The following is a 25,280-nucleotide window of genomic DNA, read 5'->3' as shown; positions in this document are numbered from 1 at the left end:
AAAAGATAATTGTATAAGAATTTGTGTATTGTATAAAATGTATAATAAAAAATGTATAATAAATTTGTAAGAGAATTTGCCTTGCCTTGTGAGTCATATTAGAGGATATGTTAGGACATCTTACATAGAAGCTGCACACAGTATATAATGTATCATACGGTTGTGGAGTTATAGTGTTTTTGTAATTGTATTGACCTCATTCACAGAATTTTTTGAAACTTCATATGCATCCTCAGAATGACCTGTTGTTTATGTGTCCAGTTTCGTTAAGCTTAGACATTGCATTCAACAGATATCGTTCAGCTTGTAAAAAACAGCCATCAGTTGACTTATATCTTCACAATGCTTTGCAGAAATAAATATGCATGATATAAAACTGATACGCACCATTTTTATTGGTAATTTTGATTGTAACACTATGATAGTTCCATAGTTATTACCAAAAATGTGTTCTACCTAATTCTTCCCAAATTTAATATACTGCTTTAAAAATTCATTAAACTAAACATGTTTCTTCAAATACCTTGATCTCCATATGGAAAAGGTCTGAGAAGTTTTACCTTTGTGGCTCATAATGGGTCATACCAGACAAATAATAATAATAAATAAATATGCTGAACAGTTTAATAGATCAAAATTATTTGAATAACTTTTTGTTCTGACCTGCAAAGTTTGGTGAAGATCTGACAAACCGCCTAGGAGAAGTTCAGAAAAGTAGATTTTTTTTGTTTGTTGGTTTTTTTTTTTTCAGATTAAAATGGTAGATCAAGTTTATAGATAATCGTAATGTACTCTTGTTCAGGGTTAAATAGCAAGGATTCATGAAATTAATTTTGGTTCTACCACTCAGTTGCTGAGTTAGCTAAAAAGTTAATTGTTATAGCGCCACCCTGTGGGCATTTTTAAATAAAATTCTGTATATATTTGTTTTGCCATTGTGTGAGAATACATCTTTGTAAATGCAATTCAGATTCGTTGTTATTTAGAATGCTGTAACATTTATAATTTATTTATATAAATGATAGAGGTAGTCCAGATGTACAGGTTATACCAAGTCTTGAACTCATTCATTCTGAGTTTATGTAAAAACTGACCCTAATTTAATTCGCAATCATTCAAAATCCACAATTCGAATCTGGCGCGCAAAAAGTTTTTGCTTGTTTACATCATCTCAGTGAGCGTGTGTAATGCAGTGTTACCAAGTCCGCGGTTTTCCTGTCGTGAAAATCGTCAGTGAGGTACAATATGCTTGTATGTGTGCAAAATTTGAGAACTCGTTAAGTCTGGTGCTTCACATTTGAGAACCTTCTCGAATACATTGTGCGTGTTTTAGTGCGTCACAGAAGTTGTGTTTGTGAAATCCGCTCGTTACTGGATAATTTAAGAAAATCATTCTTTCTAGAATGAAAAATAACGTATTATTAATATCTTGTATTTTTTCTCGTCACATTTTCGTCAATGTTTTAATTAAAGTCGTTATAGACCAATTATCCGTTTGTAAACAATCGGGATGCGCGCGCAGCATGGTTGTAGAAAACGCGGGAGAGAAATTCAACGAAATTGACGTTAGATAGTGGAATAGTTTTACAGATCCGAAACAGGGATGACGTTTTTTTGTGGGCGGTTCAAGTGGCAGTCAATGGAGCCATAGAATAAAAGAATAAAAATAAATTTGATTTTATATTTAAAATTCTGACATTATTTTCGAAATTCACTCTTTTCCCTTCGGCTCACAGTTTATATCACACACTTCTGGCTTTTTCTCCCTCAGAATTAACAAACTCACTCGTTTTGTTAAATCGAGTTATAAAGTCCGAATTAGGAGACATAAACTTACATTTGTGAGAAAAAAAGTCAGAATTGTGAGATAAAAAAAAAATGTTATGGAAAAATGTTAATAGTAGATTTGAATAATATTTCAGGCTGTAACTGTAGGGCTAATACAGTACGTTTCCTATAAACAGCATATGTGAATATTATGTAGACCTATTGTTTCAATCAAATTTACTCTTTAAAAGTAGAGTTTTCATCCATAGTACAGTATGTCCGTTTAAACGTCTGCGTTTAGCTTCAAATGGCATCTTTGACGGCCGTATTCTATAAAAATATTTGCATTCCGATTTTGACATCAAAAGGCCCCAAAATTGATATTTTTCTCTTATTCCATGGATTTTACCCGTTTACCTCCACTTGTTTACCAGTGTTTTTCTGCAACCACTATTTTTTTTCAAGTGACGTCATTGTGACATCTACTTAAAATTGGTCTATAGCCTATTTTTGTTTTATCCTTGTATTCACGAAATACAAAACAATTCATTAACAAACAACTGTCATGAGTAATTGACTAGATTAACGGTGTCACTGAAATTCCCACTATGAAAAAAACACACCGACTGCATTTAATTATTTTAAATCTGCGGTTTATTGTTATATGGAGAGATACAACTCCAGTTGTTAAAAAACAAAAGAAAGGAAGAAACACATATTCACATATTCAACAAAGACCATGTCACAATCTCATTCCTAACGCTTTCATTTCTAATAGGTTCAGGGGTTGGAAACATGTGGAATATTTTGTGTACCCAGGATTGCATGAATGCAGAGATGGTGTGAAACTTCTTAATTAACAGTAAGGAAGATTCATACACACACACACACATATTCCCCTTCTCCCCTCATTTCCCCCTCGTCATCATTCGCTGGTCATGTTGGCTTTTGTTCAGAAAAATTCAGCTCTACTCTTTCTTTTCAACCTTCTTTCCTTCCTTTTCGTGATACTCGAGGAAGAAGTCGTTGCAGGCGACAGTGAGGGCACCCACGAGGATGATGAACTCTGTGAAGTCCACCTCACCGTCGTTGTTTGAATCCAGATCTCCCATGACTTTATCTACCGCATCCTTATCCTGTGCATTCTGTGAAGATGCAGGTAAAGTTAATCAGACATATCCGACTTCCACACAGAAAACAAAACTTTGTTTTCCCCTTACCCCAAGGTAGTTGCCCAGCTCTTGCGTTAGCATCTCTTTGAGTTCCTGCCTGCTGAGAGTATATTTGTCGCCCTCATTCCCAGAGTACTTGTGGAACGTCTGGATCATCAGCTGCATGGCGTTCTCCAGAGTGGAGGCATTCTCAGTGTTCAAAATATTAGACATTCTGGAAAGAAATGGCAGGATTAGATGACTGTATTTAGACTTGCACTCAAGGATGCACAAAAGGTTTTCTTTAGGGAGAGTATTTCTGGCTCATTTTAAATATTTAAAAGCGCAACTTATTTTCTTCAGACCACAACAGTAGAAACATTGCAAAGCAAGCAGTAATATATTCTTCGACCCTCTCTGGATCATCCTACGAGGGGCTTAACCTAACTACAGAGGGAAATGTGACTCGCCTGATAAGGATGAAATCCTAAACTGGAGAAAACACTCCGAACCTGGGGAGGAAGTTACTCGGTCAAGTGTAATCTGAGCCAATCTCAGTGCCCACAACTCACCACACACACATTTAACCAAACACTGCCCTCGGTTTGAGATTAGCCCTGTCCTAGTGCATGAACTGATAAACATTGGGATGACTTGGCAAAAATAACTTCAGTGGAGAAGAAAAGCCTCCTCAGATACTTTACAGAGATGAGCCACGAGCCACGCAAAATGCAAAACTTTTTGTCCAGTAGCTACTAAAAAAGCACCTCCAGGCCTGCTCCAAAAGAAACATCAGGCAGCACAAAAGCCATCTAGTGTTCAACTCTAAAATTCACAATAACAGTCTGTCCATCCATCCTTTTCTGTCCCTTACCTTGTTGTTAGATGATGGTTGCTCTTCTGTTCCTTGAGGAGAGATGGATGCTGGTGAAGACGGGAGGCGATGGGCACCATCTTATATACCTACTTGGCCCTCCTCCCATCATACCTTACACTCCTCCTCCCTTCCTCCATCCATCCTTCATTTGTCTATCCCTACCTCTTGTCTTCTCTATTTACAGATTCACACCATTAAGAAAAAAATACGAAAACAGTGTTATATAAAGGAGTAAATGCGATGTTGATTGTCGTAATTGAAAGAGAGAAAGTTTTAGACGGTAACTTGAGCAAATGAAAACAAGCCACACAATCGATGTTTTGTTTTATTAATCGACACTTCATTAACTTATTTCACGAATCATGAATCCGTGACTACATGTATAAATAAGCTTCGAATTAATGAATTTGAGGTAATGTTCTTTAAAGTGTAGACAAATGTACATATTACGAACTTCGTTGTGTTGTTAAATATTACCAGTCATGTTTTAATGCTTATCTAATGATAAAGCATGACATTTATGTATATAAACATGCTGTGAACACCTGGACTTACCTGAAAGAAGAGCTTTTGGGTAAACAGATATGTTTGATCCTAAAGGTTAGTTATATGTACTGGTGCTTGTCACATTAAACTTTTAGAGTCGTGATAGTTCAGCGCCCCGAACTAAATCATTTATCTGCTGTAATTGATGACTTAGACACAAACATCGCTATACTGAACGTCACTCGAGCTCTAGATATACTACAGTACCAGCAGCTATGCTTTAAAACATGATTTATACATATAAAGAACATATTATATTACATATTATGTAATATAATTAGCTATACGTTAAGTTCTTAATGTCCTCTATTGTTAATTGTTTCATCTATCTATTATATTTGTATATGTAAGTACACTACCGTTCAAAAGTTTGGGGTCAGTACATTTTTATTGTTTCTTTTTTTTTTTTTTTTTTTTTTAAGAAATTAATACTTTTATTCACCAAGGATGTATTAAGTTAATAATTAAAAGTTTATTAAAAGTTAATAATAAATAATTTACTTATTTACTAATTTAATTGTTATAAAATATTTATATTTTGAATAAACACTGTACTTTTTAAACTTGTTATTCATGAAAGAATCCTGAAAAAAAAAATCACAGGTTCCAAAAAATATTTGGCAGCACAACTGTTGATATTATCCAACATTGATCATTCTAATAATAAATCCACATATTAGAATGATTTCTGAAGGATCATATGACACTTAAGACTGGACTAACAGCTGATAAAAATTCAGCTTTTCATGACAGGAATACATTCTATTTTAAAGTATGTTAAAATAAAAAACATTATTTTATATTGTAAAAACATTTTGCAATATTACTGTTTTTTTCTATATTTTTAATCAAATAAATGCAGCCTTGATGAGCATAAGAGACTTCTTTAAAGACTATTACAAGTCTTACTGACCCCAAACTTTTGAACGGTAGTGTATATAAGTCTATATAATTGTAATTACTTTCTTATTGCACTTTTCTAGAATTATTAACATAATGGTACATAAGCCATAAGATGTAATGGGGTCAGGTGCTTGAGGACTGATTATGTTACAGGCCAAACAAGGTTACATGGCACAAATGTAGTTACTAACAACCCAAGGGTCTTTAGAGGTGCTGATAATCACTCAGGTGTGTGTGTGTGTGTGTGTTGAGTGAGCATCTGACTACAAGTGGTCCTGTCACACCTGATACTGCTGCACAGGTGTTAATTCATCATTAAGCAAACGGTGTCCATACACATATGTCAGCCAAGGCTTGGGACTGAAAACACACAAACACACATGAACACACGAACGGCCAAATTCAAAGGACACTAACAAACACACAAAATGTGTACATTTAAAAACATGTATTCATGCTAGGGCACAGACTGTAACCAGATCACCATGATGTTTAGCTTGTACCAATCAAAAGTATTTCGAACAGTAAGTTTAATGTTTTTTTAAAAGGTCTCTTCTGCTCACCAAGCCTGCATTTGTTTGATCCAATGTACAGCAAAAACAGGATTTTTAAAAAATATATTTATACTATTTAAAATAACAGTTTTCTATTTGAATATATTTTAAAATGTAATTTATTCCTGTGATCAAAGCTACACTTTTAGTATCGTTACTCCAGTCTTCAGTGCCACATGATCCTTCAGAAATCATTCTAATATGCTGATTTGCTGTTCAAGAAACATTTTTATTATTTTCAATATTTAAAACAGTTGCGTACATTTTTTTTTAAGAATAGAAATATCCAAAGATCAGCATTTATCTGAAATAAAAAGCTTTTGTAACACTTTGTAACATACCATTCAAAAGCTTGAAGTCAGTGGGGAGAAATTATAGAAATTAACACTGTTATTTATCAAGGATGCTTTACATTTTTCAAAAGTGATGATAAAGAAATGTGTGATGTTATAAAAGATTTCTATTTCAGATAAATGTTGTTCTTCTGAACTTTCTACTCATCAAAGAAACCTGGCAAAATTCTATTCAGCTGGTTTCAATGTAATAATAATAATTATATTACTTGAGCAAAAATCAGAATATTAGGATTCTTAAGGATTGTGTGACTGGTGTAATGATGCTAAAAATTCAGCGTTGAAGTCATAGTAATAAATTACATTTTAAAATATATTCAAATAGAAAACAGTTATTTTAAATAGTAAGAATATTTCAGAATTGTACTGTTTTTTCTGTATTTTGGATCAAATAAATGCAGGCTTGGTGAGCAGAAGAGGCTTTAAAATTTAGGACACAAATAAAGGACAATGCAAATTACAAATTTGTCATTATTTCCGTGTTTTATTTGAAAGGTTATAAAAAAAACATTTTTCCCGTAGTGTACAATTTCGCTTTTTTAAACAGATCTGATGTGTAAAATATTAATAACACTGACTGTATTTTTAGTATATTTGATGGCTTGCATTCATCAGTTATGCCTTGTTTTAAGTACTAATCAAGCATATTTTGTTTCCAGTAAAGCAAAGAAATCATACATGAAAACACAGGAGCCTTGAAATGAAAACCTGTTTACATGGGAAGCAGAAAAAAAACTTTATGCAACAAAAAGTTATTTGATTTAGCACTTGTACATGGCCACAGCTCAGACATTGTTTTCTTAAATGCTAGTACATGTAAACAGAATTGTAATTTCATTGTAATATCTGAGACTTTAAAAGTGTTTTCAGATCATTGCAGGTTTTATATTGCATTGGAGAGCAGGGATAGTTGTTACAACAAGGGCTAAAAAGTTGTGTTTTGTTATGTATGTTAATCTACAGTCATTTTTACACAATTTATTAATATAGTGTGCTTTGGTCAATGGTTTGATATTTTTTTAAAAGCAAGCCATCTTAAAAACAGTTTAATAAGTAAAAAAATAATGTGACAACTATCCCCAGCCTCTCTTTATTTACTGGTGCAAGACTCCAGCGTTACAAATGACTGTCAGTGTCATCAACCCATGCTTCTTATTGTCCACTGGCTGCGGCGCTCTGTGTTTTCTGCTCACTCAGTGAGTTGGCCAGGTAGCCCACCAGCGTCAGGTACTCCTGGAAGCTGACCTTCCCGTCCTGGTTGTCATCCAGACCTTTCATCATGTCCTTCACTGCTGAAGAACTGTCAGTGTCCTGAGAGAAACAGAGCGAGGGTGAAATCCTCAACTATTTAGCACTGCCCAATCAATGAAATTGAAATGAAAGTCCTGACATTTACTTATTAGTTGACATGTTCTGTGGTGCACATGCTATACTTCATTTAAAACTACTTTGAAATTAATTTAGCTAATTCTTCTATAATTATTATGCATGCAGCACTTATGACCTCATATTAATTGAGAGATTATGAAATATTTGTACTTTTAATTTAAATTTAATTGACAGGACCACTTAAAGGAGAAGTTCACTTCCAGAACAAACATTTACAGATCATTTACTCACCCCCTTGTCATTCAAGATGTTCATGTCTTTCTTTCTTCAGTCGATAAGAAATTATGTTTCTTGAGGAAAACATTCCAAAATTGTTCTCCATATAGTGGACTTCAATGGTGCCCCCAAGTTTGAACTTCCAAAATGCAGTTTAAATGCAACTTCAAATGGCTCTAAACGATCCCAGCCAAGAAAGACGGGTCTTATCTAGCAAAACGATCAGTCATTTTCTAAACAAACTGACAATTTATATACTTTTTAACCTCAAATGCTCGTCTTGTCTTGTCTCTGCACATGCGTAGTCTGTGTAATCCAGGTCAATACAGTTATGGTATGTTGGAAAAAAAACCCATCTTGTTTTCTTCATCGAAAATCGTCGTACATTGATGTTTTACCTTTTTTTGTAAAGGGCATTTGACGTTCTTTGCATGTTCACTTTGTAAACACTGAGTCGGTACTTCTGCAGTGATGTAGGTCGATTTTAAAGTTGGGGAAGAAAATGAGACGGGAGTTTTTCGACATACCCTAACTGTATTGACTGTATTGACCCGGAAAAAAAACTGATTTCACGCAGACTTAGACAAGATGAGCATTTGAGATTAAAAAGTATATAAATTGTCAATTTGTTTCAAAAATGACAGATCATTTTGCTAAACAAGACCCTTCTTTCTCGGCTGGGATCATTTAGAGCCCTTTGAAGCTGCATTTAAACAGCATTTTGGAAGTTCAAACTTAGGGGCACCATTGAAGACCACTATATGGAGAACATTCCTGAACTGCTTTCCTCAAGAAACATAATATTTTATCAACTGAAGAAAGAAAGACACAAACATCTTGTATTACAAGAGGGTGAGTAAATTATCTGTAAATTTTTGTTCTGGAAGTGCACTTCTCTCTGGAAGTTCTCTCTGGAAGTGAAAGAGATAGTTCACCCAAAAATGAAAATTCATTAATTACTCACCCTCATGTCGTTCCAAACCCATAAGACCACTGATGTTAGAAGGACTACTTTAACAATGTCCTTACTACCTTTCTGGTCCTTGAACATGGTAGTTACATTGCTGTCTATGTAGGGTCAGAAAGCTCTCGGACTTCATCAAAAATATCTTAATTTGTGTTCCGATGATGAACAAAGGTCTTACAGGTTTGGAATGACATGAGGGTGAGTAATTAATGACAAAATTTTCATTTTTGGGTGAACTATTACTTTAAAATAAACCAATGAAAGGAAACATGTACTTTATACATTAAGTCTATGGACATGTGTCAACCAAATGGAGCAAACTGAGAGACTGCTTACGCTCAGGATGTTTCCCAGCTGACTCTGGACTAACTTCTGGAAGTTCTTCCCACCCAGGCTCTCTTTTCCCCGTGCTGAAGACAGGAACTGCATAACAACTGTTTTAATGGCACCCTCCATCTTTGTAACTCTACAAAATGAGAGAAGAACATACATTATAAACAACACAAATATACAACACTGATTCAGTGCACCTCAAAAAATTGAAGTAAAATTTACTTTGAAACTGACTGATAGTAAATTTCACAAATAATTGAATTGCAAAAAAAGGCAAGTAATTAAAAATTACATTTCGAGGTAGAGAACTGATAATCTATGCATCCTATTACCCTACCAGAGACTTCTGGTTGATTAGGCGCTATAGGGAAGTACCAAGAAGAATAACGTGTAGTAAACAGTAAAACTTTGCACTACAATCCAGTGCGTTCATAATTAAGATAGCTAAGACACACCAATTTGCAATATCAAGCAGTAAAACGAGCTGTTTCATACAACTAAAAATAGCTGGACCCAAATGAGACCGGAAGCCATACCCATAAAATTTACAAATGTCCACACCCGCTCATACGCTGTAAAAAAAACCCAATTTGTTGAGTCAACTTAAAATAATTTGTAACCTGGCTGCCTTAAAATTTTAAGTTCAGTCAACTCAAAAAATGTTTATGCAAACTTGAAATGTTAAATTATACTAAGTGACAACTTATTTGATATTTGAGTTAAATCAACTTAAAATTTTAAGGCAGCTGGGTTACTTACCCATCTGTTAAGTTTAGCAAACACAAATCTCTAAGTTGTTACTTAGTACAACTTAACATTTCAAGTTGAATAAACTTATTTTAGTTGACTGAACTTATAATTTAAAGGCAGCAGGGTAACCAATTATTTTAAGCTGACTCAACAAATTGTGTTTTTTTTTTTTTTTTTTTTTTTTTTTTTTTTTTTACAGTGTATGGGGAAAAAAGGTTGATATTTTATTTCCAACCTTGAAATGGGTGAAGGGGTACTCTCAACTTACTGAAGGGGTCACGGTGGTATCTGAGATTAAAAAAAAAGACTGGAAAACACTGCAACATCTATTTTAAGGATGGAGTCATAATTTTAGTAAGTGACATTTTAGCAGCCGGGATAACTAAAAGGAAGGGCAGGCACTGGAAAATGAGAGACCTGAGGAGAGGGATGATGCTAGAATAATTAAAGAGCTTGAAGAAGGGAGGCGGGAGAGAGGAGCAGAGGAGGAGTGTGTGGAGCTGTAGAGTGTATACCACAGGACAATGGAACCTGTGATCTTTAACGGACATTCGATCCACTCAGGCCACAGGCTCACGTTACCGCTGGGGTTGCCTGCTACATGTCTGTTACACTCTCTCTCTCATCCAACAACATTCATACACAAAAGCCCATACACACTCTTTGAAGGATGCCCACTCACACAAGCCTTTCCTCTTGGATGAATAACCCCTTTTTACCTTCCCTACCAACACACAAAGTAAAGCAATAAAGTGTAACCTACTGCATTTCATATTCTTGTACTGTAGATCTTATCTCATATTTGACACCAACAAATAATTAATGATCTAATTTGGGTTTCCTTCCAGTGACATTTAGCAAGCTTATCCATAACAAACACAAGGTACTGTAAAACACAGGTGAGGGCCACAATTCCACAAAACAGGTTTCTTTTTTCACTCATATTTTGCAAGTTTCACAAATAATTACAAGGAAACTGCAAGTTATACATTGAATTAAATGTTAAAATTTGAAGTAGAAAAAGAAAAGAAAAAGTTTTTTCTGGTGCATATACTCTAATAATCTTTGCTTTACTTTTATTTACAGAATTATCTTTCACTCTGTAATAAAATGAAAAAGCAAATACTAAAGTAAATGTACACATTACAACATTATAATGTTAATTGATGTTCATTTTGAGACCTGCTAGAGCTTATATTTAACAGTCTTATTAAATTATTAGTGTTTTAAATGACTAGCTTAGTAAGCCTACACTGTAAAAAACAATTTGTTGAGTCAACTTAAAATAATTTGTAACCTGGCTGCCTTAAAATTTGAAGTTCAGTCAACTCAAAAACAGTTTATTCAACTTGAAATGTTAAATTATACTAAGTGACAACTTAGATATTTGATTTGAATCAACTTAAAATTTTAAGGCAGCTGGGTTACTTACCCATCTGTTAAGTTTAGCAAACACAAATCTCTAAGTTGTTACTTAGTACAACTTAACATTTCAAGTTGACTAAACTTATTTTAGTTGACTGAACTGAAAATTTTAAGGCAGCAGGGTAACAAATTATTTTAAGCTGACTCAACAAATTGTGTTTTTTATTTTTTACAGTGTACACTGTAAAAAATAATTTGTTGAGTCAACTTGAAATAATTTGTTACCCGGCTGCCTTCAAATTTAAAGTTCAGTCAACTCAAAAAAAGTTTAGTCAACTTGATAGATAGATGTTTGAGTTTAAGGTTAACATTTTAAGGCAGCTGGGTAACTTACCCAGTTTTTAAGTTTAACAAACCACATTTTTTGTTAAGTCAACTTAAATATCTAGCTGGGTAACAAAATATTTTAAGTTGACTCAACAAAATAACCAATATGTTTCCAATATATTGTGCATCCCTAGTTATATCTGTGCAGACTACAAAAAAACTAAACACGTTTTGGCCAGAAAATCAGATTTTGCTGCCTGATCAATGCCTGCATTTTCCCTTAAAATGAGCTTTTAACACTTACACACATGCACACAAAATTAATGTGATTTTAATGTGCGTGTGACGTATGAGTAATTCTATAGGCCTCCCCTTTCAGGTAAATCTTCCATCTGACAGACGTCACACCTGAATACTTACACTACACCACTAACATTAGTACACTACACCACTGCTCTACCGTCCTCCCAATTACTGATGGACCTCTATTAACCTAATTAGACAGAGAGAGAGAGAGAGAGAGAGAAGCCTGAGCAGGGCTTGGGTGAAAATTACTGGAGGAGGACCTGCTGGAATTTACTGATAATCATGCTTATTAATCCTTTCTCCTACAAGCAACCAGTGTGGTTTTGCATTACTGTAGTTGTGGCTGTGAAAAGACAGATTTTTTTGTATAAAGGCATGTGTTTAGCTATGAGAGGCTTTTGTTTGAGCAGAGAGAATTGTCTTTGTCTTAAAAATGTTGTCATTGTTCTAAATGAGATGCACTCATTAGGTGATACTCAAGCTCAGACTTGGTCAGACTAAGGCAGAAGCATCAGACAGGCTGATTGATAGGTGCTCTTAGTGATTAGTCCCAAAGGACCCAAACAAACTGTCACGTAATGAGATGCTGTGAAATATAGAAGTCAACAAACCCATGAAGCTTTGCGATACATGCCAGCTGCCAAGCGGAAACTATAAAGGCACTAAAAGCGCATTGGAAAGCACTGCAACTAACACCACAAAATTTTAAACACAACCGCTTCAAGTATACTAGCTAACTTTGTTTTTCAGCAGAGTGAAGTTCTGACAATTTTATAGGCCTATAAGGCCTAGCTTTTCCAGTTATTACTTAGTTTACCCAAACAATAGTGGTGTAATGCGGCTAAATGTTGAGCTGAAGGAATAAACAAACACCCTCACCTAAATAGCCCTCTCAACCAAATATCATTGGAAGGTCTGAATTTTTATTGGGAATTGATTTGTCCTAAACACTCCTCTCTGTTATTTCCCTGCTGAAAAAAATAACAATCGAAACCATCACAGAATTTGTAATGGTTTTACTGGTTAAAATGGAAATTGTACTGGTTAAAACGGAAATTGTATTGGTCTCTGTTGGTCTCAACTGGTAATTTGTCACCTTCTATTGGTGGCTTATTAAAACCACTAAATCCTAATGGAATATGTCCTAAAACACACTACAGGAAACCATTTTTAATGGTTAATAGTTGATGGTTTGTAATGGTATTTGTAGTGGAATCCATTAGAATTTCTGGGATGGTTAAAATTTTTTGTTGTTGTTTCAGCAGGGTTGTAGCACTGAAAAGTGTAATTCATTTTAGTGAATCAGTCAATCTTAAATAGTCCCATCTTACTTGTAGTGTTGGAAAGTTTGAATCATTTTGTAAACTCATTCGCCTAAATGGTCCTCTCTCTTAAACGACACCATTTTCAGAATTTTTTATGCATTTTGGCCATTGATTTACTAAACATACTAAACATTGGCATTTTGGGGGTCAGAAAATGGCAAAAATGAGTTTCAAAGTGCACGTATTTGAACACAATATTATCATCTCTGTATAAACTACAAAAATGCAAATTTGTGAAAACGTTGAGATCAGGTTCATGCATACTACATGTTCAGCCCACCTTATTTTGCAACATGGAAGTAAGTCGTTTTCTGTGCATGTGCAAGACTATCGGTTCATTAGCCGCTGTAGGGAAATGACGAGAAGACATGCAGTAAATGGCAAAACTGTACACTACAAACCAGTGTACCGCTAGACCAGTTTTGTACAGCTAAAAATAACTGGAAGGGAATGACACTCGAAGCCTCCCACAATAAATTTACAAATGGCCACGCCCACTCTTAAGGGAAAAATAAGGTGCATAGGCATGTGCCAACTGTATGTTGACTGTGTTTTTTTCTGTTGTTGAAGTTAAATTTTTTTTTAAAAGTCTATAGGTATGTGCACATGTGCTGACTTTGCCATCTACTGGCCTGGCATGAATAATACAGCATTTTAAGTAATTTTAGTGGAACTGTGTGAACGGGATTGTTTGACAACACCTCCTGATAGCACACATACATTACAGAGACATCTAGGCATTTACATCTGCAAGATGTATTTTTTTAAAGTGCTATACGTCTGTTTGACGTTTCCTATCAGATGTCAAGTGGACATATATTAGATGTCTTTAAGATCTTTAAGATTTAGAATGTACGTAAAACTGGCATCCGAAAAAACGTCTGTCAAACGTTAGATGCTTTCCAGATCAGGAGATCTGGAAACGTACATGTGCTATCTACTATCGTCTTTACACAACAGCTTTTCAAAATCGCAAAGGAAAAACTTTTCTGTTTAGTTGTCATGTAAACAAATCCTTATTTGTTGTGTTAGAAGTCAAGTTCATTAAATTCATGAAAATGAAAAGAATTAAAGAGTGATTCACTGATGCGAGTCCCGGAACTATTAGGGTGTAAATTAGGGTGTTGTTATTCTATTCTACAATGCACCTGTTCAATTTTAATACTGTTAATTGTACCTGAGTGTTCATTCATTTCAAAATCACTCATTGTGTTTGTGCCATATTTAGTGAAGTTATATATAATTCTTAAAGGATAGCCTACTTTAATAATTTGAAGTAGCTACACTGCAGTCTACTTTTTAAAAAATGTACTGCAAAGAGTATTTTTTAAAATATTTTTAAAACAGTTAATTTCCCACTTAACTGTTTGCAATTTAAAACTGTTACATTTTCAAAACAGTAGCTTGACTGTAGTGTAAAGTAGCTACTTCAAATTATTAAACTTTCAAAGTACTGTAGCTTCCCCAATAACAAATTGCTCCATGGTGACACTGTGAATAAAACCTACAGTGTCTACCCTAAACAAGCTCAAATGAATGATTTTTCTGCTCACTGGGAAACAATAATGGAATAGTAGCAAAATCACATCTCTTATTACTGTGTTCTCTTCACAGTTGTCTTGAATGAACTGCATTCCATTCTTGCTCCTGTAGATGTCCCTCCAGGCTGCTTGAGGTTTGCGCTTGTTTCCTGATGTTACTAAAAAATGTCAAACTTGCAACTATCTCTAGATGAAAATGTAAAGAATGAGGATGCGAACGTGACATGCATGAATAAGGCTTTGTTAACATTTCTCATGTTCAGCACTCAAACATAAATTGTTGCACTTGTGCAGGCAGGTGGTTCATGGCTCTTATTTCTAAAAGATGTTCTTGTTCCCACAAGATGCATGTAAGAGTACAAGTATGCATACTCATTGCCCCAACATGACTGAATGATCTGATTCTTAAAATATCTGAGGGGACACATTATTTTAGATAGGATACTTGTACTCATTGTTGAGAATGCATACTTTGTAATATCTTTTTTCTATACAATGAAGTGAACGACGACAGAGTCATACATTTGGAACAACATTAGGGTGTGTAAATGATTACGTAATTTAATTTTGGGAGTGGACTGTCCCTTTAAGAGTATATTTTATTTTGTGGCGGTGTTAGTTTTTCCAGTTTATGTATGTAAACGTGGAAAAAGAAGTTTTTACTGTCTCTCCGTGAGGTGTGAATCATTACCTCAGCTTGTACCAGGCTGTCAGCACTTGAAGGCAACGGTGAACAAGTTGTCTCAAGCTCTCTGGGTTATCAGACAGCTCCCACCGCCGCTGTCTTATCTCTGCATTTATAATTAACGGCGTTCTGGTGGCCGTGTCGCCGATGACACATTGAGGTCGTGCTTCGTCCGGTTAGGATCGAGTGCATTTCCCCCAAACGCCCGTAAGGTCGACTGCAGGGCTTATCGCGGATAGTACGCAGCGAATCTATTCGCCTCACGCAAAGGATTTGCGGCACAAGCCGCGCTTGCGCTCTGAGAAAACGCTCTGAATTAATAAATACCAGGTTTCTGATTTCTTCTTTGGTGTAAAGGGAGAAGGGCTTGCGTTACATCTATAGGGAATCGGATCGGCTACTAGCCACCGGACAAGTGAGCCTATAAGGGCTGAAATATTCACGCAGAGTGGGAAGGATTAAACGGAAAGTGACACATTTGCAGTGGGCACGAACGCTTATTTATGGAAGCCTGTTAACTTGATGCCAAAGTTATGCGTTCTCACAAAGCCACATTAAAACCAGCTAACAGACCAGTTGGAAAGTTTCTGAACTTTCATAAAAACAGCAAACGGAGACCTAAATAAAGCCAGAAAACGCCCTTTTCAGCAGGCACTACAAACAAAAGAAGTCAAATGAGAAATATCCTAAACACAAAAACCCTCTAGTTAACTGTAATACAATCCCAGAACAAAACATCATATTTTATTCTAAACTGACGAAATCTTAACAAAACAACAACAGAGTTTGTCCTACAAACTTCTCAGGATCAAATCAGAAAGCTTACCTAGTTTTGTAAGGAAACTTTTCTTCTGCTGTTTCTTGCTTCTTCTAACGTAAGCCAGTACAATGCCTATAAAAAAGCCTCTTCTGCGAATTCCAGTCTTCCCAAGTTGCTTTTTTTCCCATCAAATCACTGGGCGTATACCCAGAACTTTATGGGTGGGGAAAACAGGATATATTACTCAAGAGAGGTGTTGTGCGGACATAACTCCCCTGAAAGTGTACTGTCATAAATGAGGTGAGAGGTGAGAAGAGGTTTAGAAAGTGAATAATACCACTTCAACTGTTTTTCCTCAAACCATCTACAGACATTTTCTGATTTATTGCAGTGGATTCTGTGCCAACTGCATGGCCCATGTCCCATGTAAGTGAGTAAGTGTGTGCCTATCACAAGTAGGAGCATGTATTTGATCATTGCATAAAGGCTTAGTGAGACATTACTGAGATCATCATCCAGCCACACCTTGAGAGCTTAGTCAGATACTTTTTTCCAAGTTTCTGGCCAACTTGCTTTACCACATTCATCAAGATATAAGCTCTGAAAGTCGTCTTTTCTGTCTAACTTTCTTTCTGCAGTATGAAGATATGTTTGTGCATATGCGAGGGAGGGAGAGAGAAAGAATGCAGCTATGTGAGAGAGAAAGCCGTCTGCTGCGGGGCGCACAGCATACCAGAGCACAATTATCAGGAACATGTGCTTTCCAATTACCAAGACAAAACCCTCACAGTCCAGTGATTCTCCTCCACCCTGTTCGCTAAGCCCACAGTCTCTGTGTTTGGTCGGTGCTATGCAACATTAATGTAGGTTCTGTTTGTTTTTGAGTAGCATTGTTTGCCATCGTAATTACTGCCAAACAATACAATGGAATTCCTGCCTGTGAATCTCATCAAAACTTTAAACACAAAGCAAAAGTTCAACAGTTTATAAAGTCAAAACTAGAAAATAAACATTAAATAGGTCAAATAAAAAAATATATGTATATCTATATTTTTCTATATATTTTAAGCTAGCTTTTTTTTCAGAATATGAGATATTTAATGTAACATGGATAGCTCATCTAAACAGTCATAAAACACATAGGCTATTAGGATGGGTAGATACCATGGTAGTATTTTCTGACCAAGATGAGTCTTGACAGGCATAAACTGATTTTCAGGATGTTAAATCTAGCACATTGTTTCAGGCAAACACTGTTAAAACCATGATTAGCTCACATTGTGAAACTGGACACACCTACAAAATGAGCCCAAATCCTGACACTACTTCTAGTATCGCATTGTAATAGCAAAAATGCAATAATAGTGATAATAATATATTATATAACATAACATGTAAATATATTTTAATGGAAAACATTTATGTTTATCTTGTAAGCAACTGTTTAGTTAATATTTTCTCCCATGTTTCAAGGTGGTAAAAAAAGGTTGCTCAACTTCATAGGCGTAACGTCTGAAATTACGTTTGCATGCCAGAAAACGGATTGTGCAAGAACAGATGTAAGAAGCTCTTCTTGAAAGATTGATGGTTTTAGAATTATAAATCAGCTTTAGTGTCTGATGACCTTATGACAGGGATTGATTGACAAAACAAAACAAAACAACAAAAATACTACACTCTCAGAAAAAAAGGTACAGTTCTGTCGCTGGGGCGGTACCCTAAGGTACAAAAGTGAAAAGGTACATTACCCCTAAACAGTACATATGTGACCCTGGACCACAAAACCAGTCTTAAGTTGCTGGGGTATATTGGCTATATGGGGTATATAGCCAAAAATACATTGTATGGGTCAAAATGATAGATTTTTCTTTTATGGCAAAAATCATTAGGAAATTAAGTAAAGATCATGTTCCATGAAGATTTTTGTAAAATTATTACTGTAAACATATCAAAACTTAATTTTTTGATTAGTAATATACATTGTTAAGAATATTATTTGGACAACTTTAAACTTTAAATATTTTGATTTTTTGCACCCCCAGATTCCAGATTTTTAAATAATTGTATCTCGACCAAATATTGTCCTATCCTAACAAATCATATATCAATGAAAAGTTTATTTATTCAGCTTTCAGATATATATATAAATCTCAGTTTTGAAAAATTGACCCTTATGACTAGTTTTGTGATCCAGGGTCACATAATAGTATCTTAAAGGTATATTTTAGTACTTTGAAAGTACATATTGGTACCTTAAAAGTACATATTAGTATTTTAAAAGTACATATTTGTACTTTTTCACTTTGTACCTTAGGGTACTGCCTTAGCAACAGAACTGTACCTTTTTTTCTGACAGTGTACCCTGCTGATATTATGTAGGCAATTTTTTTTTCTTTTTTACCAGCAACATATATTTAACAAAAAATTATAGTAGTTGATTTATAGTAGTTTTGCCAATGGAAGTTTTTTTTTTTTTTTTTTTTGCAGGGCTCTGAACAGCATGAAATAATCTTGTTTGTTTTATCAGCTGCAAAGAGTGATCAGTCAAATGGCATTTATGACAAAGTGCCAATTAAACAAAGACAGCTGTTGGAGTTGTTTTAGCCATGTGGTTTTGTGAATCACATCTCAAATTTCACTGGGGTAAAGACATACCAGTGTAAACATACCAGTTCATAGTACTTAATCAGGTCATGGTTTATTTCAACCATGTTTGAGAGAGAGAGAGAGAGAGAGAGAGAGAGAGAGAGAGAGCCAGCGTCTTTGTGTAACAGCGCTCTCTAGTATTTGAAGGCTGGTATTGCCAGATTTACATCTAAACATGGTCACAATAGCTTATAATATTATTACAGAGAAATGTTCTTGCTGTGGTATTGCAGTAAAACAGCACATCAGCGGATTATAACAGGTGGAAAGTTAAAAAAAAAAAAAAAAAACTTCCATAGGTACAACTTATGTTTGTCTACTAAACTAATGAAGAATTTAAAGACATTTTCAAGAATTTAAACACATTTTGAGCAGTAGTGAAAAATGGAAATATAAATCACAATGAAACCTGAAAACATGTTTTCTTTTTTGAAACTTTTAGCACCAGTGGTGAACTATGTGCTTTTTCACTTGAGTGTTGTTTAACATGTACTCTGTGTAGCACAATGAAAATTTATGTGCAGATACTGATGAAAAAGATTGTGACAAATACAATTTATACATTTTATGAATTTATTGATTAGTTCAGTAATTAGTATTAAAATAGAGACATTGTTTTAAAAGCATGAACATATAGTCAGTTACTCTAAGTAATTATCACTGATAAGCATCACATTTCAAAGTGTGACAAGCATTTTTAAAATATGAAATGGAGCAGTAAGATTTGTTGGTCACACTTTATTTAAAGGTCCAGTTCTCGCTATTAACCATTAGCTACGACTTTTGCCTCAATAAACCCCTAATTTGCTGCTTATTAATAGTTAGGTAGTTGTTAAATTCAGGTATTGGGTAGGATTAGGGATGTAGAATTTAGTCATGCAGAATAGGTGCTTTATAAGTACTAATAAACAGCTGATATGTTAATAATAGGTATGCTAATAAGTAACTATTAGTGAGAACTGTTCCCTATACTAAAGTGTTACCAGTTTTTTCTTCACAGTTTGTATTTAAGCAGGAACACACCAGATGTAGTTTCAAGAAGCTTCCTGTAAAACAGTTCAGATATTATTTCAAATATAGTTTAATACCTGTAACATGATTCTTTCTTACAGCGTCAGTTTAGATTTTTGCGATATTTTAGTCATTTTGTATTTTTCCAAGGGTCAAAAAGTGACTTGTGCCAGTTTCCTGCTAATTCTTTACTCACCGTGTATTCCTCTGCAATGTTTCTCCTCAAACGATCCCAGAAATGCACTCTGTCACCTTCATCCTCTGGCCAGTCCAGATATGTACGTGATCTCACCAGTTTGGCTAAACTATGGAAAGTAATGATAAAAGTATTTACACCATTTATAAAATGAGAAAATGAATACAATATTTGATTTAGTAAATTAAAAACATTAATAAATTAAAAAACAAAACATGAACAGGGTAAGTTTTTTGAAATTGAGACTTACACATCAAGCTGAATAAATAAGCTTTCCACTGATGTGTAGTTAGTTATGATAGGACAATATATGACCGAGATACAACTATTTGAATATCTGAAATCTGAGGGTGCAAAAAAAATAAAAATAAAATAAATATTGAGAAAATTGTCCAAATTAAGTTCTTAGCAATGTATATTACTAATCAAAAATTAAGCTTTGATGTATTTACAGTAGGAAATGTACAAAATATCTTCATGGAACATGATTTTTTCTTAATATCCTAATGATTATCAGCATAAAAGGAAAATTGATCATTTTGACCCATTCAATGTATTGTTAGCTATTGCTACAAATATTCCCATTTTACTTATGACTGGTTTTGTGTTTATACAAATAATACAACATTGTTCAAAGGTTTGAGGTTGCTAAGATTTTTGTAACTTTTTGCACAGTTAATGCACATTGTTGTTAAAGCGATAGTTCGGCCAAAACTGAAAAGTACCCTATGATTTACTCACCCTCAAGCCATCCTAGGTGTATATGACTTTCTTCTTTCAGACGAATACAATCGGAGTTATATTAAAAAATGTCCTGGCTCTTCCAAGATTTATAATGGCGGTGAACGGTTGTTGAGATTTTGAAGTCCAATAAAGTGCATCCATCCATCATAAAAAGTACTTCACACAGCTCTGGGGGATTAACAACAATGTCTTCTGAAATGAATCAATGTGTTTGTGTAAGAAAAATATCCAAATGTTAAACTTTATAAACCATAATCTCTAGCTTCCGCTAACAGCCGTACACACCTTCACGAAAGAGTGGCATTCCAGCGGATGATGTAGGATGTAGTTGTAGTGTAAGAATATGCTAGTCTCGCCAAGAACCAAGTTTTGTTTATAGCAAACGGTAAACAAGTCTCCTCTTGGCTTATATCAAAATACTCTGACTTTTTTCTATACAAATCCTCATTCATGACCGTTGTTTGTTCCGGTTCATCACTTCCATGTTCTTCACTGTGTTTGTCAATGTCCTATGTGACCTGCTGAAATGCCACTCTCTCGTAAATGTGTGTACAACAGTTAGCAGAAGCTAGAGATTATGGTTTATAAAGTAAATATAGAAATATAGAAATTCACTTCAGAAGCTTTTTTTACCCCCCAGAGCCGTGTGGAGCACTTTTTATGATGCATTTATGCACTATTTTCCTTCAAAATCTTGGCCACTGTCCACTGCCATTATAAAGCTGGGAAGAGCCAGGACATTTTTCACTATACCTCTGTATTGTATTTGTCTGAAAGAAGAAAAGTCATATAGTAAATCATGGGGTATGGGGTATCCCTTTAAGGAGGGCAACTCCTTCCATTTTTCCCTAATTACCGATGGAAAGCAGAAAGCTCAAAAGGAGAGATGTGTTCGAGGAAGACGAGGATGAGACGGTGTTTCTGATATTCCAGCTGCCGGTGTGTGGCCACTCGCATCTCCAGACTGCACCAGTCACTGCGCAGATATCGGCGGCTGATCAAACAAACAGTGCACTGACTGCTGTAGATACTCTCCGTGATGTTGTCCATGATATCTTTACCCACCTAAAAGATGTTTCACGAATTATTTTCGATTAGTCTCGATGGATAGCAATACTGATAAAACTCAAACGCAACTACTTCTGATGCTGTTTTTTGTATTCAAAACCTTATTTTATAAACCTCACCTCAAAGTCTCTGTTGTGCAGACACAGCCTAAGTCTCAGGTTCCCTTGCTCCTCCAGTCGAGGAGCCATCTCCCCCAGGACCCAGGCCTCATCTCGGCTACAGAAAGACACAAAAGCATCATACTGCATCTCCTCTATCTCCCCATCAGCCACTTCGACTCGTCTCCTCCTCCTGTTCCACTGCCTACCAAACCTCCTCTCCACCCATCCTCTCAGGCGGAAGAAGAGGACCACAGAAGGCCAGCGAGCAAAGCGGTATCCAACGGCTGCCGACAGCAGAAGACAAACGCAGCCAGCTGTGGCCACATAGCAAATGTACTGCGCATCAGTCTGACAGAGCTTCTCCATGGTCTCCAAGAAGTTGAGTATCTGATAGTGCCAAACACATTTCTGCTTCTGCAAGAAGATAACCTGCACTTTTTCCGAGCTCTCTGCCCAGTCAAGAACCCAGCCGTTTTCACAACTGCACTGAAAATCCACTCTGTCAAGAACAAACGCTGTAAGCACTGGAAGAACTTCAAACACACCATCAATCAAGACCAGAGGACTGTCGCTGTAGAGACGCAGCAGCTGCAGAGATGTCAGGTCCTTAAACATACTCCCAGTCAGGAAACTCAGATGGCAGTTTACCAGCACTAGAGTCTGGAGTTTTGTTAAGTTCCAGAAGACACGTCCAGCTTCTGTATAGTTTGAAAAGTTCAGGTTGCTGAGCTTGAGATGCTTGAGATGGTGCAGAGTACTGATTTTAGTGTCACTGAGAGGTGCTCGTTCAGCTCCTCCTGAGATTTCAAAGGATTCCAGGTTTGGGAAATAAGGTGCCATGAAGTTATTCTTGCATATAAATAGGTTGCAAACCACTTTTAGCTCTCTGACTGCTTTAAGAACATTATTATCACAGTCCACAAAATCCAGTCTGTCTCCTTTTAGCTCCAGAACAAACGTTTCCTCAGGCTGTGATGTATGTTCCAGGTTAAAAGTAGTTCCATAATGTGCATCAATACTTAGTCGCTGTATTTTTGGTGGAAATACATAAAAAATCATATTTAGATGCAACTCATAAATATACTCCAGTCTACCCAGTGACAGTTCACGAAGCTCCCGCTGGTCCTGAAATGTCCCATCCTCAATAGTCTCAATGATGTTGTTATCGATAAGCAGGACCTCCAAAGCCATAAGGGATCTGAAATACTTCACAGTAAGCTGCGAGATCTTGTTTGAGTCAAGTTTGAGAACTTTGAGGTGACGCAAACCACGGAATGCATGCAGCTGTATGGTTTTTATGGCATTAAAGCTGAGAATGAGCTGCTCGAGAAAAGGCATGCAAGCGAACTGGTCTCCGCCAAGTTCTGAAATTGAGTTTCCGGTGAGGTCCATCAAGGTTAAGGACCAGACAGTGCCGTTTGCGGCAACACAGAACGGAGCTTCTGTCAGTGTCATATAGGTCATTTGCACTACTTGCATACCTGTGTTTCCTTTCCAGAAACTAAAATCCAAGTGGTGTACTTCTGATCTGCTGATGAATACATTTATCAGAGTTGTCCCACACTCCTTTAAGTCCTCTGCAGTCAATCTATCTGTTGAAGTAAAAACGAGGCTGAGCAATTTAACATGAAGGCTGGTGATGATATGACACACATCTTTGAAGTTTGTTGAATATTTTTTTACAACACTTCCTTTCAAGCTCAACTCGCTGACTTTTCCAACCCCGGACTCCCAAATACTACCCAGCGACTTGCCATTGAACTCCAGATGGAGGCTGGAGAGGTTCTGGAATGCAACTAGAGAGTTAGCTTGAATGATTTCAATACTGTTGCCTATTAGATAAAGGTTTTGAATCCCAGACAAGACAGTCACAGGCCAAGTCTTTGATCCACCTGGACATGCTTTGGTCTCAATTTTTTCAATCCCACTGTCTGTCACACTCAGGTTCTTCAGGTGGGACATTCCCTCCGGAAGATAACAGAAAATATCACTAAGGTCCTGTGTGCAAGTTCTGGTAATCTCTAGACTGATTAAGCTAACCAACGGATCAAATATACTGGTGGATACATTGACTAACTTTAGACCTCTCAGTGCCAGCTTTTCCAAATTAGTCAAACCAAAAAATGCGAGACTTTCCACGGAGACTGACCTGCAAATAGCATCGTTAAAAAGCACCAACAAATACTTCAGATTGGGGAGTCCCGAAAATGCACCAGATTGAACCCTCTTCAGTCTTATCCCATCTATTTGAAGGACCTCCAATGAAGATAAGCGTGAAAAGGCATCAGCAGGAATGCTTGAAAAATCGCCGTAGATACAAAGGGATCGAACTTGAAGGCCTACCTCTGACAGATCAGTGCGGAGGTCTGTAATATTGCAGTCTGTGTATGGACCCCTTCCTGGATAATGGTAGCAGTATGGAGTCTTCGGCATGTCTCTGAGGAGATGCTCCTCGGTGGTTATGCAGCGTTTACTAATAATACTAAAAACACCATTGCAGATACTTAAACCCAGTGCGAATCTCCACCAGAAGCACAAGCAATTGGAGTCAAGAACATCCATTGTGGAGGTACAGCACTCTAGACAAATCTATTCCTACCCCTTCACTCTGCATAAGTTCTTCATTTGCATTTAACATCACACTGCACTTGTTTAGACACTGGGTGAACTACTATTTCTAACACTTCCTCTTTTAAGGTGAAAAAGCACTGGTTTTCTTTTTAGAAAACATTTATTTTAAGCCCTGCCTCTTTGCCATGTGAACCACCAGTTTGTTTTAATGATTCTTAAATGGGACTTTTTAAAATATTTTTACATCAAACTGATTTAAGGAAAATGCTGGGTTCAGTTTGTTGGGTCATTTTATTTGGTTATTTTTAATATTTTTTACCCAGATGCGGTGTAGTTTTCCTGTACCTCAGCTGCAGGGTCATTTTTACTGTCAATAAAAATGATGAACCCCCTCACATACTTACTCAGCGCTAATCAAACTGGTTAAAACTGGATATGTTTGTCAGCGGGCATTTTGTGTTCTGTCCCGAGAGAAAACTTGACTGACCGGAAACTTCCTGAATGAAATTAAGGTATTATTACATTGTATTCTTTTCAAATATTACTGTAAAAATAAGAAAAACGTCTGAAGTCTCACTTTTTTTCTTTTGTTTAAATGTACGTCCCAGCTAACGTCTGCTGGAAAAGAAAGCCTTCTACAAACGCAGCATTCACCGGATCTACCCAAAGCGAAGTTCCACCTCCAGCCAAACAAATGTACGACCAGGGCTCAAACACGACGTGACATCGGTGTTATACGTAACAAAGTTTCCCTGCGCTCTAATGACTAAAATGGACCTTTCTCACATTTCCTGGATTCTCATAGCATAGTGGTCCTTGACCAGCAAC

At 36.0% G+C, this 25,280-nt stretch overlaps 3 protein-coding genes across 5 annotated transcripts; all 3 read right to left on the bottom strand.

The window, feature by feature from the left end:
- Window positions 1-2,462: 2,462 nt before the first annotated feature.
- On the bottom strand, window positions 2,463-3,911 carry s100t (S100 calcium binding protein T). The gene is made up of 3 exons (XM_051130548.1): window positions 3,793-3,911; window positions 2,988-3,153; window positions 2,463-2,912 (listed from the first exon to the last, which is right to left on the bottom strand). Exons 1-3 carry the CDS (start codon window positions 3,870-3,872, stop codon window positions 2,736-2,738), a joined length of 423 nt encoding a protein of 140 aa, XP_050986505.1. The 5' UTR covers window positions 3,873-3,911; the 3' UTR covers window positions 2,463-2,735.
- Window positions 3,912-6,615: 2,704 nt separating this feature from the next.
- Window positions 6,616-16,348, bottom strand: si:ch211-105c13.3 (uncharacterized protein LOC325758 homolog). Its single transcript, XM_051130549.1, has 3 exons — window positions 16,182-16,348; window positions 9,060-9,189; window positions 6,616-7,462 (listed from the first exon to the last, which is right to left on the bottom strand). Exons 2-3 carry the CDS (start codon window positions 9,177-9,179, stop codon window positions 7,304-7,306), a joined length of 279 nt encoding a protein of 92 aa, XP_050986506.1. The 5' UTR covers window positions 9,180-9,189; window positions 16,182-16,348; the 3' UTR covers window positions 6,616-7,303.
- A 3,030-nt stretch (window positions 16,349-19,378) lies between these two features.
- On the bottom strand, window positions 19,379-24,468 carry LOC127177960 (toll-like receptor 13). Of its 3 annotated transcripts, none has more exons than XM_051130540.1 (4): window positions 21,900-24,468; window positions 21,569-21,777; window positions 19,969-20,077; window positions 19,379-19,807 (listed from the first exon to the last, which is right to left on the bottom strand). In XM_051130540.1, exons 1-4 carry the CDS (start codon window positions 24,441-24,443, stop codon window positions 19,796-19,798), a joined length of 2,874 nt encoding a protein of 957 aa, XP_050986497.1. In that variant the 5' UTR covers window positions 24,444-24,468; the 3' UTR covers window positions 19,379-19,795. The 3 variants fall into 3 exon arrangements, with proteins under 3 accessions (XP_050986497.1, XP_050986498.1, XP_050986495.1); XM_051130541.1 differs by having other exon boundaries at window positions 19,379-20,077; window positions 21,900-24,137; window positions 24,225-24,468; XM_051130538.1 differs by having other exon boundaries at window positions 19,379-20,077.
- Window positions 24,469-25,280: the final 812 nt, after the last annotated feature.

This window comes from Labeo rohita, chromosome 16 (assembly GCF_022985175.1).
Source record: "Labeo rohita strain BAU-BD-2019 chromosome 16, IGBB_LRoh.1.0, whole genome shotgun sequence".
NCBI lineage: Eukaryota > Metazoa > Chordata > Actinopteri > Cypriniformes > Cyprinidae > Labeo > Labeo rohita.
This window is presented reverse-complemented; position numbering and strand designations above follow the sequence as displayed.

Excerpts from the sequence above, each read along its gene's own strand:
- s100t (XM_051130548.1), bottom strand. The coding sequence starts at position 3,872 with ATGGTGCCCATCGCCTCCCGTCTTCACCAGCATCCATCTCTCCTCAAG. Across the intron at positions 3,154-3,792 it reads AACCATCATCTAACAACAAG|AATGTCTAATATTTTGAACA; the intron begins GTAAGGGACAGA and ends ATTTCTTTCCAG. Across the intron at positions 2,913-2,987 it reads AGCTGGGCAACTACCTTGGG|AATGCACAGGATAAGGATGC; the intron begins GTAAGGGGAAAA and ends GCATCTTCACAG.
- si:ch211-105c13.3 (XM_051130549.1), bottom strand. The coding sequence starts at position 9,179 with ATGGAGGGTGCCATTAAAACAGTTGTTATGCAGTTCCTGTCTTCAGCA. Across the intron at positions 7,463-9,059 it reads AGCTGGGAAACATCCTGAGC|GACACTGACAGTTCTTCAGC; the intron begins GTAAGCAGTCTC and ends TGTTTCTCTCAG.
- LOC127177960 (XM_051130538.1), bottom strand. The coding sequence starts at position 24,443 with ATGGATGTTCTTGACTCCAATTGCTTGTGCTTCTGGTGGAGATTCGCA. Across the intron at positions 21,778-21,899 it reads TGCACAACAGAGACTTTGAG|GTGGGTAAAGATATCATGGA; the intron begins GTGAGGTTTATA and ends AACATCTTTTAG. Across the intron at positions 20,078-21,568 it reads GAGCTTTCTGCTTTCCATCG|TTTAGCCAAACTGGTGAGAT; the intron begins GTAATTAGGGAA and ends TACTTTCCATAG.